The following is a 14,353-nucleotide window of genomic DNA, read 5'->3' on the forward strand; positions in this document are numbered from 1 at the left end:
CCTTCTCTCTCTCTCTCCCCCTCCTCTCTCTCCCCCTCCATCCCCCCCTTCTCTCTCCCCCCTGCATCCCCCCTTCCTCTCTCTCCCCCCTCCATCCCCCTTCCTCTCTCTCCCCCTCCATCCCCCTCTTCCTCTCTCCCCCCTCCATCCCCCTCTTCCTCTCCCCCCTCCACTCTCTCTCTCCCCCCTCCATCCCCCCTCCTCTCTCTCTCCCCCCTCCTCTCTCTCTCCTCTCTCCCCCTCCACCCCCCTCTTCCTCTTTCTCCTCTCTTTCCCCCCTCCATCCCGCCTCCTCTCTCTCCCCCCTCCTCTCTTTCCCCCCTCCATCCCCCCTACTCTCTCTCTCTCTCTCCCCCCTCCATCCTCCTCTCTCTCTCTCCCCCCTCCACTCTCTCCCCCCTTCATCCTCATCCTCCTCTCTCTCCCCCCTTCATCCTCATCCTCCTCTCTCTCCCCCCTTCATCCCCATCATCTCTCCCCCCTTCATCCCCCTCTCTCTCTCACCTCTATCCTCCTCCTCTCTCTCCCCCCTTCATCCCCCTACTCCTCTCTCTCTTTTCTCTCTTTTCTGATGCAGGTGGTTTTTTCTTCGCCAAACCAATGAGGGAAAACAAGTACGTGACAATGATGGATCCGTTCCAGATAAAGTATGGCAACGTCCTGAGCAGCCTGCTCATCTTCCCAGCGCTCATTGCAGACGTCCTGTGGGTCGCTAGGACGCTGGTCAGCCTAGGTAACCAACTGATTCAATGTTTTATTGTGGCCCTAGAATGACCAACTGATACAATGTTTGAATGTTGCCTAGGTAACTAACTGATACAATGTTTTAATGTTGCCTACGTAACCAACTGGTCCTGCAGTACAGTATGTTCTCCAACCCTCAACACACACACAGAGACCCCTAGTTCTCATTCCACCAGAGAATTAAATCGTTAATCAGGATAGGAGTAGGATTTAGACCTAAGTGCTTCAGATACTTTGCTTTTTATTTTATCTTCCTCATCCTCAAAGTCTTATTACCCAAATATTTTACTCTAGCCTCCAATCCATCCACCCTTTCTTGGCCTAGTGAGCTCCACTCCCCTCAAACACTGCTGTCTCTACAGTACCAGGCTGAGTTGTAAAGAGGATCTGTCAATTGTAGTGGTTACATCCCGTACCTCAAGACTGCTTCTGAAAATAAACAGGAATCTGTAAAATACTGGTGACCGAACTCACACACACACACACACACACAACATCTCTGAAGAGGCTAAAGAAAATATAAAAACCTCGACATCAGAGGTCAAACATTCAAATATATGGGGTGAAGTTCAAGTCAAAGGTCAAGTGTAGAGGTCAAAAGGTCACAGGCAGGCTGAAAAACCTACTAGTCAGCGATGTGGCGATCTGACACTTTTCTGTTTAAGGACGTAGGTGCGTCTTGGCCAGGCGGGCGGGGCGGGGCCGAGCTGGGCTGACCCTGGCCCTGATTGGAGAGAGGTAGACCTGGATTTACTCATGTTTATCTGCTTATTGATTGAATGATTATTTTCTCTATTTATCAGAATTTTTATTTTTTATTTATGCATTATTATTATTATTTGATATTTTTTAGTTCCTTAGTTCTTAATAGTTATGATGTAACCTGATGATGATGATGAATCTTCGAGTGAGAGAAGGAACTCAGAGACTCAGTAGGCTTCTTCCGATATGAGCCGTTTTGCTTTGTTCGGTTTAAAAATATATATTTTGACAGGGCTGTTGCTTGACCATTGCTCTTTCGTTGTTTCAAGGTTTGAAACAGACCCTGCCCTGCATAGGTCGAGGCTAGAACCCATTGTTGACCTAAACTGAAAAAAATGCTATGATTATATGGACATCAATGGACAGACAGTATATACAGTTGAAGTCGGAAGTTTACATACACTTAGGTTGGAGTCATTAAAACTAGTTTTTCAACCACTCCACAAGTTTCTTGTTAACAAACTATAGTTTTGGCAAGTCAGTTAGGACATCTACTTTGTGAATGACACAAGTCATTTTTCCAAAAATTGTTTACAGACAGATTATTTCACTTAAAATTCACTGTATCACAATTCCAGTGGGTAAGAAGTCAACATACACTAAGTTGACTGCGCCTTTAAACAGCTTGGAAAATTCCAGAAAATTATGTCATGGCTTTAGAAGCTTCTGATAGGCTAATTGACATAATTTGAGTATATTGGAGGTGTACCAGTGGATGTATTTCAAGGCCTACCTTCAAACTCAGTGCCTCTTTGCTTGACATCATGGAAAAATCTAAAGAAATCAGCCAAGACCTCAGGAAAAAAAATTGTAGACCTCCAGAAGTCTGGTTCATCCTTGGGAGCAATTTCCAAATGCCTGAAGGTACCACGTTCATCTGTACAAACAATAGTACACAAGTATAAACACCATGGGACCACGCAGCCGTCATACCGCTCAGGAAGGAGGCGTGTTCTGTCTCCTAGAGATGAACGTACTTTGGTGCCAAAAGTGCAAATCAATCCCAGAACATCAGCAAAGGACCTTGTGAAGATGCTGGAAGAAATGGGTACAAAAGTATCTATATCCACAGTAAAACGAGTCCTATATCGACATAACCTGAAAGGCCGCTCAGCAAGGACTGCTCCAAAACCGCCATAAAAAAAGCCAGACTACGGTTTGCAACTGCACATGGGGGCAAATATCATACTTTTTGGAGAAATGTCCTCTGGTCTGATGAAACTGTTTGGCCATAATGACCATCGTTATGTTTGGAGGAAAAAGCGGGAGGCTTGCAAGCCGAAGAACACCATCCCAACTGTGAAGCACGGGGGTGGCAGCATCATGTTATGGGGGTGCTTTGCTGCAGGAGGGACTGGTGCACTTCACAAAATAGACAGCATAATGAGGAAGGAAAGTTATGTGGATATATTGAAGAAAATCTCAAGACATCAGTCGGGAAGTTAAATCTTGGTTGCAAATGGGTCTTCCAAATGGACAATGACCCCAAGCATACTTCCAAAGTTGTGGCAAAATGGCTTAAGGACAACAAAGTCAAGGTATTGGAGTTGCCATCACAAAGCCCTCAGCAAGGAGGCCTACAAACCTGACTCAGTTACACCAGCTCTGTCAGGGGGAATGGGCCAAAATTCACCCAACTTATTGTGGGAAGCTTGTGGAAGACTCCCCGAAACGTTTGACCCAAGTTAAACAATTTAAAGGCAATGCTGCCAAATACTAATTGAATGCATGTAAACTTCTGACCCACTGGGAATGTGATGAAAGAAATAAAAGCTGAAATAAATAATTTTCTCTATTATTCTGACATTTCACATTCTTAAAATAAAGTGGTGATCCTAACTGACCTAAGACAGGGAGTTTTTACTAGGATTAAATGTCAGGAATTGTGAAAAACTGAGTATAAATGTATTTGGCTAAGGTGTATGTAAACTTCCGACTTCAACTGTATGTATATAAAAAAAGTTACATTTATAATATGTACTGTTAGTAGTATATAGCAATAGAAAAGGATTATACTGTACTTGACCAGGCTCACCACTGTTTCTAGGATATTACCTTAGTATTTGCAGTACACAAAGTAGCCATAAGTTATAACCAGCATTTAGTTTCCAGAAGGAGAAGCAGAGTGGTTCAGCTATACAGCAGTAGGTTATCAGCTAATCACTGATAACGGTCTGTGAACATTTTATTGTTGATGATGCTCAGTGTTCTGAGTGTTCCATAGCTCAGTGTTCTGTTGCCCTCCCTGTGTGCTGCAGGTGGCACTATGAGTGTGATTCTGGACCTGCCCTATGTCTACTCCATCTGTATCAGCTCTGTGGTGGCCATCATCTACACTCTACTGGGAGGACTCTACTCTGTCGCCTACACCGACGTAATCCAGCTCATCCTCATCTTCCTCAGTCTGGTGAGTGGAGTGGCGGCAGCCTTTTTGAATCCAATCCAACTTTATTTAAAGAATATTTAAACCTGATGATCAGTCATAGCCATTCGAATCGAATCCAACTTTATTTGAAAGGAAATGCCAATATACTTAAAAGGCCCAGTGCATTCAAATCGAGATTTTCTTGTGTTGTGTATATATTTTAATATATATTTCCACACTAGGTTGGAAAAATACTGTGAAATTGTGAAAATTATGATAATGCCATTTTAGTGTAAGAGCCGCCTGAAATTTCTGCTAGTTGTTCTAGGATGGAGTTTTTGCCTGCCTGGTGACATCACCAAGCGGTAAATGAGTTAAAAGACCAATAAGAAAGAGTTCCAGACCTCTCTGACAATAACAGACCACTCCCAGACAGTCCTAGATACATTCTTTGTTAATTGCTCTTTGTTAAGAAGTGATTACTGGTTGTTTTTTGACCATTCTAATTGAAAACAATTACAGTAAAGTACTTCATTATTTGATATTGAGATAAGATAAGGTCATTGGACCTTTAACAATGTGTATTTGTCAGCTTTCCACTGTAGGTTGGAGGACATGTATTTTGGGGAGTGCAGTGAAAACAAATGGGAGCTACTTAACATGAAATGTTCTGGAAGTAAAATACTCACTGATCCTCATGTTGTTGTCACAGTGGATCTGTTATGATGACCAACCCTAACTCCTCCCCCTCTCCTCCCTTCCCCTCCCCTTGCTTCACCTCTCCCCTCCCTTCACCTCTCCCCTCACCTCTCCTCTCACAGTGGATCTGTGTGCCATTTATGATGACAAACCCTAACTCCATGGACATCACTCTGACCGCATTCAATGAGACGTTCCAGGCCCCCTGGGTCGGCAAGCTGGAGCTTAGAGACGCGGGGAAGTGGATTGACGACTTCATGGTTCTGGTGAGTGACCGAAAACACACAGACGCACGCACAGATGTAGGTACACACACAAGTATCATAGGTACACACACTAACTTGCGGCTGCCGTCGATGTTGATGATGACACTGCTCCCAATTGTGGTTATTGATGAGGGTTGCGTTTGTGCCATTGCATGTGGCTGTGCAGGCCAATGCGAGACCCACATGGTTTGCCACATGAGGGGCAGGTGAATTCTCCACCAGAGAGCCCCTGGTATAGCCGTGCATGCCATTCCATTCTCCTCTCTGGGAGCCTTTGGCTCCGTCTTTGTGCCTTTTCACTGCTGCGCTGTGTTGTCTTTAACTTGACCTTTATTTACCTCTTCTCCCTCTCAGAAAAAAACTCAAAACTAATTTACCTTTCCCCTTTTCCTTTCTTTTCGCATTTCTTTCCCTTTTTCAGACATTCTCGATATCGCACAGGGTCTGTTTTTATCCTCTCTGTACCCAGAGAAGATCTCGATCTTTCTGCTGTACTTCAAATCATGTTGCCACCTTACGGATGTCCCTGACTGTCCTTAATAACTCTACAAATAATGATGTATGTGTTTAATGTAGATTATCACATCAGATGTGTTTTCAAATCCATGTAAAGAAATACCATTGGAGTAACAATCAAGTGTCATAACCGAAACCAATCAAATTGTTTCGATTGTGACCATTTTAGTTTTGATAATTGAAACTTATTTTGGACTTTAAATTAATCCCCATAGCTAAGATATGACTAGCAGCTATATTTTGGACTGATATACATCCCCAACAAACATATTTTTAGTCACAAATGTTCTTTGAAATGTTGGCAGACTCACCATGTGGCCGTGATGCAGAGGAGTGCATTCTCATTTCCTGATTACAATTGTAGGGGTGTGGCTAATTAAGGCGCATTCATTCTCCAGTGTTTTAATGTGTATGTGTCGGTAGTGTCATCAAAACTGGGAACAACATTCAGATCAGCATGTTTCCATTTAATAATAGAACAACTCAAGATGTTCTATTGAAGTTCTAGTGTTAAAGAATTACAAAAATCATTATTTGTTTTATTGTCAAACAAGAATTTTAGGAGCCAGGGTGGGAGACCGCCATCTCTCAATATAAATACGTACAGTAAATAAACAGTGGTTTTGCACTATATTAATTCAACAATATGTCTGTTATTGCCTTGGAATGGACTAGAATATGTCATGATGTAAAGAAATGTCCTAAATGTTTTTTTTTTTTGTAAATAGTTGTATTTTCTTACTGAGGACAGCAATTTGAACCACATCTGTAGAATGACCCATATATTTGTGAAGCATTTTAAAACTGATGTTTCTCAGCCTCATTCTCCTGATAAGTGTTGATTGTTCCATAGAATTACAACGAATAGAATAGAACAGTTTACCTGTCAAATTGCCATGGTCAGAGCTTCCAAGCCCATTCTACTCATTCTAATTCTATGGGTTGTTGTCTCCCTTTGAGGTTTTAGACTTCTGGCCTATCAGCCGTTTTCCTGGTGTCCCACCTCATTAAAAGGATATATTCACCATATTCTCTAAATGACAAAACAGACACCTTGATGAAGGCGTAGGACAATACACATTAGTGTAATTTAATAATGGCCTATCCCATTCATTAAAGGCTTTTTAAAATGTCAAACCCACACGAGTGGCTGGACGTGGATTTGTTAATGTCACTTAGCACCTGTTAGTGATGAGATGTTGTGTTCTCAGGCTCTGGGAGGCCTGGCCTATCAGGCCTTCTACCAGAGGATCCTGTCAGCGTCGTCCTACACCCAGGCTCAGGTCACCTGCTTCGCCTCCTCAGCTTTCTGCCTGGTGCTGGGCATCCCGTCTGTCTTGGTGGGGGCTGTCGCTGCATCCACAGGTAACACACACACACACACACACACACACACACACACACACACACACACACACACACACACACACACACACACACACACACACCCACACACACACACACACACACACACACACACACACACACACACACACACACACACACACACACACACACACACACAAATCATACAATCAAATACTGTATTGTTAATTAATGCTTATGAGACTAAAGAGAAAGAAAGAACTCTGCTTACTGCCTTATTTTGTCATGGACTGTCAGGAAAATGAGAGAGGACTGGTAGGTCTCATTCTTGGCCACGTAGTTCAAAAATGGCGTTACCCTCTTGATCTTTGAGGCACAATTTTCCCTCAGCTTATAATTTGGATTGGGGTGCTCACAGGTCTTCCTGAATCCCTCGATAAACACACCTAATCAAAAAAACATAACATTTTAGACTAGAATTACAATCTCATGAGGCTACATGAATCAGTCAGGTGGTTTATCATATTCTTTTCAGTGAGGGTTTGTGACAGAACAGTTTAAATCCACAGGAAGTGTCTGTTTTTGTGCAACAAGCACAAAATTGCCACACAGCACCCAGTTGTTGCACTAGAAATGGGTCAGTTAGGGTTTGTGAACCTAAAATAAAAAGGTGTGTGTTCTTTCACTAACTGGACCAATGACTAATGTTTTGTGTTGTGTTGTCCAGACTGGAACCTGACAGGCTATGGTTCTCCGACCCCATACGAGCGTGGCCAGGCCGGATCCATCCTCCCCATCGCCCTGCAGTACCTCACCCCCTCCTACGTCTCCATCATCGGCATCGGGGCCGTCGCTGCCGCCGTGATGTCATCCATGGACTCCGCCCTCCTCAGCTCCGCCTCCATGTTCTCCTCCAACATCTACAAGAACATCATCAGGAAGCAGGTCAGAGAACATTACAAAACGTCACTTCATTGTTGTTTCAACGTTGTTTCAACGTCCCTTCAATGTAACTTCAACGTCACAAAACCCACCAGTGGACTTTTTTTAATGACGTTATTGTGACGTTAGAAAGTCATCCTAAAGGCTCTTAAATGTCAGAAACACCAACAAGTCGTCATAAAACGTCACAGAACCACCGAAACGTCCCCAAATGACCAAACTCTGTCAAACAAACATCAACACCACTAGCATACATTGAGACAGAAAACAGACGTTTATCAGTCCAGACTGTTGGCAAGACAACCACATTCCTGTTAAAGCAGGCACATGTAAGCAAGCACTAATTTGACACACTCACATGTATGAAAACACACACACACACACGTGCGCGCGTCTCCATTTGGCCCTCCTGCTGTTCTAGGAGACAGAGGGTTTTGAATTAAAATGTATCTTGGGAAAGATGTTTTTCGTTCCTGTTTTTCTCTGTTGGGGGTCTGAAAACGAGGGCTTTTGATTGGTTAAGAGCATTATATATATAGACAACCTTGTGTTGTGTGGGCAGCTGCATGATATTTACAGCCCATCACTATATTACACATTATACACACACACATGCCTACTGCCATAATGCCTACTGCCATATTATCTAACCACTATATTACACATTATACACACATGCCTACTACCAGATTATCTAACCACTATATTACACATTATACACACACATGCCTACTACCATATTATCTAACCACTATATTACACATTATACACACACATGCCTACTGCCATATTATACATTATACACACATGCCTACTACCAGATTATCTAACCACTATATTACACATTATACACACACATGCCTACTACCATATTATCTAACCACTATATTACACATTATACACACACATGCCTACTACCATATTATCTAACCACTATATTACACATTATACACACACATGCCTACTGCCATATTATACATTATACACACATGCCTACTACCATATTATCTAACCACTATATTACACATCATACACACACATGCCTACTACCATATTATCTAACCACTATATTACACATTATACACACATGCCTACTACCATATTATCTAACCACTATATTACACATTATACACACACATGCCTACTGCCGGCTTCGAGAAGTAATGGGGCCTATTCAAAGACTGACTGTCTGTCTGTGTGTCTGTGTGTCTGTCTGTGTCTCACTGTGTATTTACTGTGTGTTTTGTTGTTGTTCAACACTTTGGTCTTGAACACTAATTTCATTGTTTCCATTCAGTCCGACCGTGGAATGTTACCCATAATGCTCTGTATGATATAGGGCAGTGTTCAAAGATGAACAACTGTAGCTACATTATTCAATGCTGTTAGTGAGGCTCAGTTTAGGTCCAGCCCATATGAAATACAATGTCACCAGACTGAAGTCCCAAGAACAGCTAGTAAGAAATAGTGTCACCACTGGATTCATATAATGTTATGTCAGGACATTATCAGTTATCAGGACATTATCAGTTATCAGGACGTTATCAGGACGTTATCAGGACGTTATCAGGACGTTATCAGGACGTTATCAGCTATCAGGACGTTATCAGGACGTTATCAGTTATCAGGACATTATCAGTTATCAGGACATTATCAGTTATCAGGACATTATCAGTTATCAGGACGTTATCAGGACGTTATCAGTTATCAGGACGTTATCAGGACGTTATCAGGACGTTATCAGGACGTTATCAGCTATCAGGACGTTATCAGCTATCAGGACGTTATCAGCTATCAGGACGTTATCAGTTATCGGGACGTTATCAGTTATCGGGACGTTATCAGCTATCAGGACGTTATCAGTTATCGGGACGTTATCAGTTATCGGGACGTTATCAGTTATCAGGACATTATCAGCTATCAGGACGTTATCAGCTATCAGGACGTTATCAGTTATCGGGACATTATCAGCTATCAGGACGTTATCAGTTATCGGGACGTTATCAGCTATCGGGACATTATCAGCTATCAGGACGTTATCAGTTATCAGGACGTTATCAGCTATCAGGACGTTATCAGCTATCAGGACGTTATCAGTTATCAGGACGTTTTCAGTAAACTACAGTAAAATACTACTTGAGTAAAATAATTTGGTTTTAAACATACTCAAGTATCAAAAGTAAATGTAATTTACTTGCCTAGTTAAATAAAGGTTACATGTAAAAAATAAACTAAATAAAAAAAATCTAAAATATACTTAAGTATCAAAAGTAAAAGTATAAATATTTTCATTTACCGATAGCCAGGGACATGCGCCAACACTCATAATTTACAAACGAAGCATGTGTGTTTAGTGAGCCAGATCAGAGGCAGTAGGGAAAGTGTGAATTAGAAACATTTTCTGTCCTGCTAACCATTCATACTGTAACGAGTACTTTGAGTGTTTTGGAAAATGTATGCAGTAAAAAGTACATCATTTTCTTTAGGAATGTAGTGAAGTAAAAGTTGTCAAAAATATAAAATGGTAAAGTAAAGTACAGATACAGGACCGAGTTTGGGAAACCTTGAGCTACTTAAAACTTCCATCCTCTCAGGCCAGGGGCACAATGAAGGAATTCATGGTTGGATCAGGATCGCCGTTATAATCATTGGCCAGTAGGGAGAAGTAAAATGACAAATCCCTATCTCCATCCATGGCTAATTTAGGAAAGGGACGATTTTAGCTAGCTAGCCACCGGTGGACAAAGACATAATGGGACGCAACAATTCAAGTTCTGTCAATGACGTTTGGCTTCTAATGTGATGTGATTGGTCAAAGCCAAGTCCAAACTGGCTTCCCTTTAGACTTTTTTTGGGTGCGCCAGGACCATTCACAGCTGAGCTCATTCAATTTAACTCAACCGCTGATTGGCTATTATTTTTTATATATTTTTTATCAAGGGAGAGCAAATGTTCGCTGGCTTCCCTTGCATTCAATGCTACGGGCTGCAACAACATCCTCCTCTTTCTGACCAGACAGCATCAACCTCTTTCTGACCAGACAGCATCCTTCTCTTTCTGACCAGACAGCATCAACCTCTTTCTGACCAGACAGCACCCTCCTCTTTCTGACCAGACAGCATCCTCCTCTTTCTGACCAGACAGCATCCTCATCTTTCTGACCAGACAGCATCCTCATCTTTCTGACCAGACAGCATCCTCCTCTTTCTGACCAGACAGCATCATACTCTTTCTGACCAGACAGCATCCTCCTCTTTCTGACCAGACAGCATCAACCTCTTTCTGACCAGACAGCATCAACCTCTTTCTGACCAGACAGCATCAACCTCTTTCTGACCAGACAGCATCCTTCTCTTTCTGACCAGACAGCATCAACCTCTTTCTGACCAGACAGCATCCTCCTCTTTCTGACCAGACAGCATCCTCCTTTTTCTGACCAGACAGCATCCTCATCTTTCTGACCAGACAGCATCCTCCTCTTTCTGACCAGACAGCATCATACTCTTTCTGACCAGACAGCATCATACTCTTTCTGACCAGACAGCATCAGATGGATGGGTTACACACACAGTGGCGTGGTTTCCTTCACTTGGATGCTTTCTCCAGTGAGATACATTTCCTTAAATTCGGAAGAGGCTGAATGTATGGAACACAGAGAGGCGAAAGATACATTATATTATATGTGGGTTTTTTCTTGGTCATTTTTGGGGGGAAAGCCTGGCTTGGCATCCATGAATACACACCACTGGACATTAATATTATCAGTCAATCGGATCCCCCCCCACCATATACGGACTATAAAAAAGGCACACACGCGCATGTTTGCATACACAAAGGATCTTACAAACTTCTTATTTAACCTCTAGGCAGAGAGAGGCTGTGGGTGATAGTAATGTATTGTTTCTCCTAACCACTGTGCCTCCATCTCGGATCTGTCCTGACCACTGTGCCTCCATCTTGGATCTGTCTTGATCTGTGCTGACCACTGTGCCTCCATCTTGTGTCTATCTCTCCTCCAGGCCTCAGACAGGGAGATGCAGTGTGTGATCCGTACCTCAGTGGTGGTGTGTGGCCTGGCGGGGACGGCCCTGACCTTCCTGGATAACAGTGTTCTGGTTTTCTGGCTGGTGGGCGTTGACATGTCATACACCATCATGTTCCCACAGCTTGTCTGTGTCCTCTTCTTCAAGGTAGGGGTGGATGAGTGGGTGAGCATCACAGGAGGCTGCTGAGGGGAGAATGGCTCATAATAATGGCCGAATCGGAGCAAATGGAATTGCATCAAACACCTGGAAACCATGTGTTTGATACCATTCCACCAATTCCGCTCCAGCCATTATCACCAGCACGTCCTCCCCAATTATAGTGCCACCAGCCTCCTGTGGTGGACATGTGTAGATTATTTGTGAATTCTGAATGTCATGATATCCATCTACAGTATCTATTCATCTATCTAGTGATTCATTCATTCATTCATTCCGTTAGGTGTCCAACGGCTACGGTGCCAGTGTGGGGTATCTCCTAGCGTTGGTCCTCCGTATCCTGAGTGGGGAACCCCTCATCAACCTTCCCCCTGTCATCCACTTCCCTGGGTTCAGGAAGGACGCGGAGGGCGTGATGACCCAGTTCTTCCCGTTCCGTACCACCATCATGCTGACATCTCTCTGCTCCATTCTCATCACCTCCTGCGTCACCTCCGTCATCTTTAACAAGGGGCTGCTGTCGGAGAGGTGGGACGTGTTTCAGATCAAGAGGTCGCAGGCCAAAGTGACGGCGCTGACCAAGCTTAAGAAAGAGGAGAGTAAAAAGGACTACGTGGAGGCCAAGGAGGCGGTGGTGAACAAACAGCTTCTGGACACCAGCTGCTGAACAGGGGAGGACGATGGAAACTGGGGACGGCCATATTGAGGCAAAGGGTTTTGTTGGTCGGGCGGTCATTTTATGTTTCCGCTGAGGACTCGGAAGGATTTGGAGACGGGAGGATGGTCGAAAACACGCAACAACAACAAAAAAAGAACACCCATTATGACATCATGTGGTCATAAAACATTGTGTTGCTGGTAAAAATGACCAGACACTCGGCAGTTTCCAGTGACCCGGGTTAATTAGACAAAAGAAATGTTGCAAAGAAACACGTCAGCTCTAGGAGAAACGTTCTAATGAACAACAACATTTATTTTTCCACAAGGGTGGAGTTTTATTTTGTCTGACTTTCTTTATTGAGACAAATGATCAAAACTGTTTTTCAAATAAATTATGATTGCCAAATACTTTTGAAGGTAAGCGGGGCACGTGATGTCATCACATAACTATAAAGCAGTTTATACCCCACAGTTAATTCCAAAATCCTACTGCTTGCTAAATCTATTTTTAAACTATAAAAGACAATAATGTTTCTTTGCAGGGCAAGGATTGTCTTGACTTTCGAGAATGCCTTAATTGCTTCGCTTTGCTTTTCTGATTGGCTGGATGCAAGTTTCACCATCCAATTATTACAGATCTACAGGAGTGAACGTTTTACCATGGCAACAACTAGGCACATGAGAATGGTTAAAATATGGCAACTATTAGTCTTCCCTGTGGCTCAGTTGGTAGAGAATGGTGTGTGCAACGCCAGGGTTGTGGGTTCGATTCCCACAGGGGGTCAGTACAAAAAAATGCACGAAATGAAATGTATGCATTCACTACTGCAAGTCGCTCTGGATAAGAGCGTCTGTTAATGACTAAAATGTAAAATGTCAATTCCTAAGGAAAATGTGTTGTTGTAGGTGTGACCTCACTACGTCCAGTTGTTATCAAGACATTTGAATGGAAACCATAACAGGCATCTGTTTTCTAGTCCAACTTTCTAAATCTCGACAAAGGTTAATGGACTTTTGTTTTATTTTGTGTTTGTTTATTTTTTGTGGGTCAGTTTTGACACTTTGGGGGGTGAAGGGTAGAGACTGAGAAACAACCATCCGATTGATGCTCCCTGAATATAACTTTTATACTGTAACTCTGGATCCCGAGTGGCGCAGAGGTCTAAGGCACTGCATCTCAGTGCAAAAGGTGTCATTAAAGTCCCTGGTTCGAATACAGGCGCACAATTGGTCCAGGGGAAGTTGTTATTTGGGTGGCAGTGTAGCCTAGTGGTTAGAGTGTTGGACTAGCAATCGAAAGGTTACAAGTTCAAATCCCTGAGCTGACAAGGTATGAATCTGCTGAACAAGGTAGTTAACCCAATGTTCCTAGGCTGTCATTGAAAATAAGAATTTGTTCCTAACTGACCTGCCTAGTTAAATAAAAAAAATTGTAAATAAGAATTTGTTCTTAACTGACTTGCCTAGTTAAATAAAGGTTTAAAAAAATTTACTCTGGGGTGATCAGAAGCCCCAGTCTTAAAAGCAGCCTGTTTGTGTGTTGTGTGATAATTTAGTACAACTGCACACAAGAACTCTAGATACTCTACCTCCTGCCACATTCAGCAAAGCATCAAAACCTTTCTCTGTTTTCTAAAAGGTACAAATCTGTTGTTCTGCCCCTGAACAAGGTAGTTAACCCAATGTTCCTAGGCTGTCCTTGAAAATAAGAATTTGTTCTTAACTGATCTGCCTAGTTAAATAAAAAAATAGTTTTGTTCTATGGTTATATATGCAGAGCTGTAGTTTACATGGAGGTCCAACCTCTTTTTCTTTGTGTGTTTTTTATTTTATTTTTCATAGCGAGCCAAACATCATGTTGTACAAAGAGA

General features: G+C 42.6%; 1 protein-coding gene across 1 annotated transcript in view; it reads left to right on the forward strand.

Annotated features, from left to right (window-relative positions):
* The window catches only part of LOC145878594 (high affinity choline transporter 1), a 37,433-nt gene extending 23,427 nt beyond the window's left edge, over window positions 1–14,006 (forward strand). The window contains exons 4-10 of the mRNA XM_082974041.1: window positions 578–733; window positions 3,765–3,913; window positions 4,693–4,836; window positions 6,564–6,717; window positions 7,406–7,623; window positions 11,640–11,810; window positions 12,106–14,006. Of these exons, the coding sequence (XP_082830167.1) occupies window positions 578–733; window positions 3,765–3,913; window positions 4,693–4,836; window positions 6,564–6,717; window positions 7,406–7,623; window positions 11,640–11,810; window positions 12,106–12,489 (1,376 nt within the window). The 3' untranslated portion in view covers window positions 12,490–14,006. The remainder of the gene's footprint in view (window positions 1–577; window positions 734–3,764; window positions 3,914–4,692; window positions 4,837–6,563; window positions 6,718–7,405; window positions 7,624–11,639; window positions 11,811–12,105) is intronic.
* Window positions 14,007–14,353: the final 347 nt, after the last annotated feature.

Source organism: Salmo salar, chromosome 04 (genome assembly GCF_965601325.2).
Source record: "Salmo salar chromosome 04, fSalSal1, whole genome shotgun sequence".
Taxonomy (NCBI): Eukaryota; Metazoa; Chordata; class Actinopteri; order Salmoniformes; family Salmonidae; genus Salmo; species Salmo salar.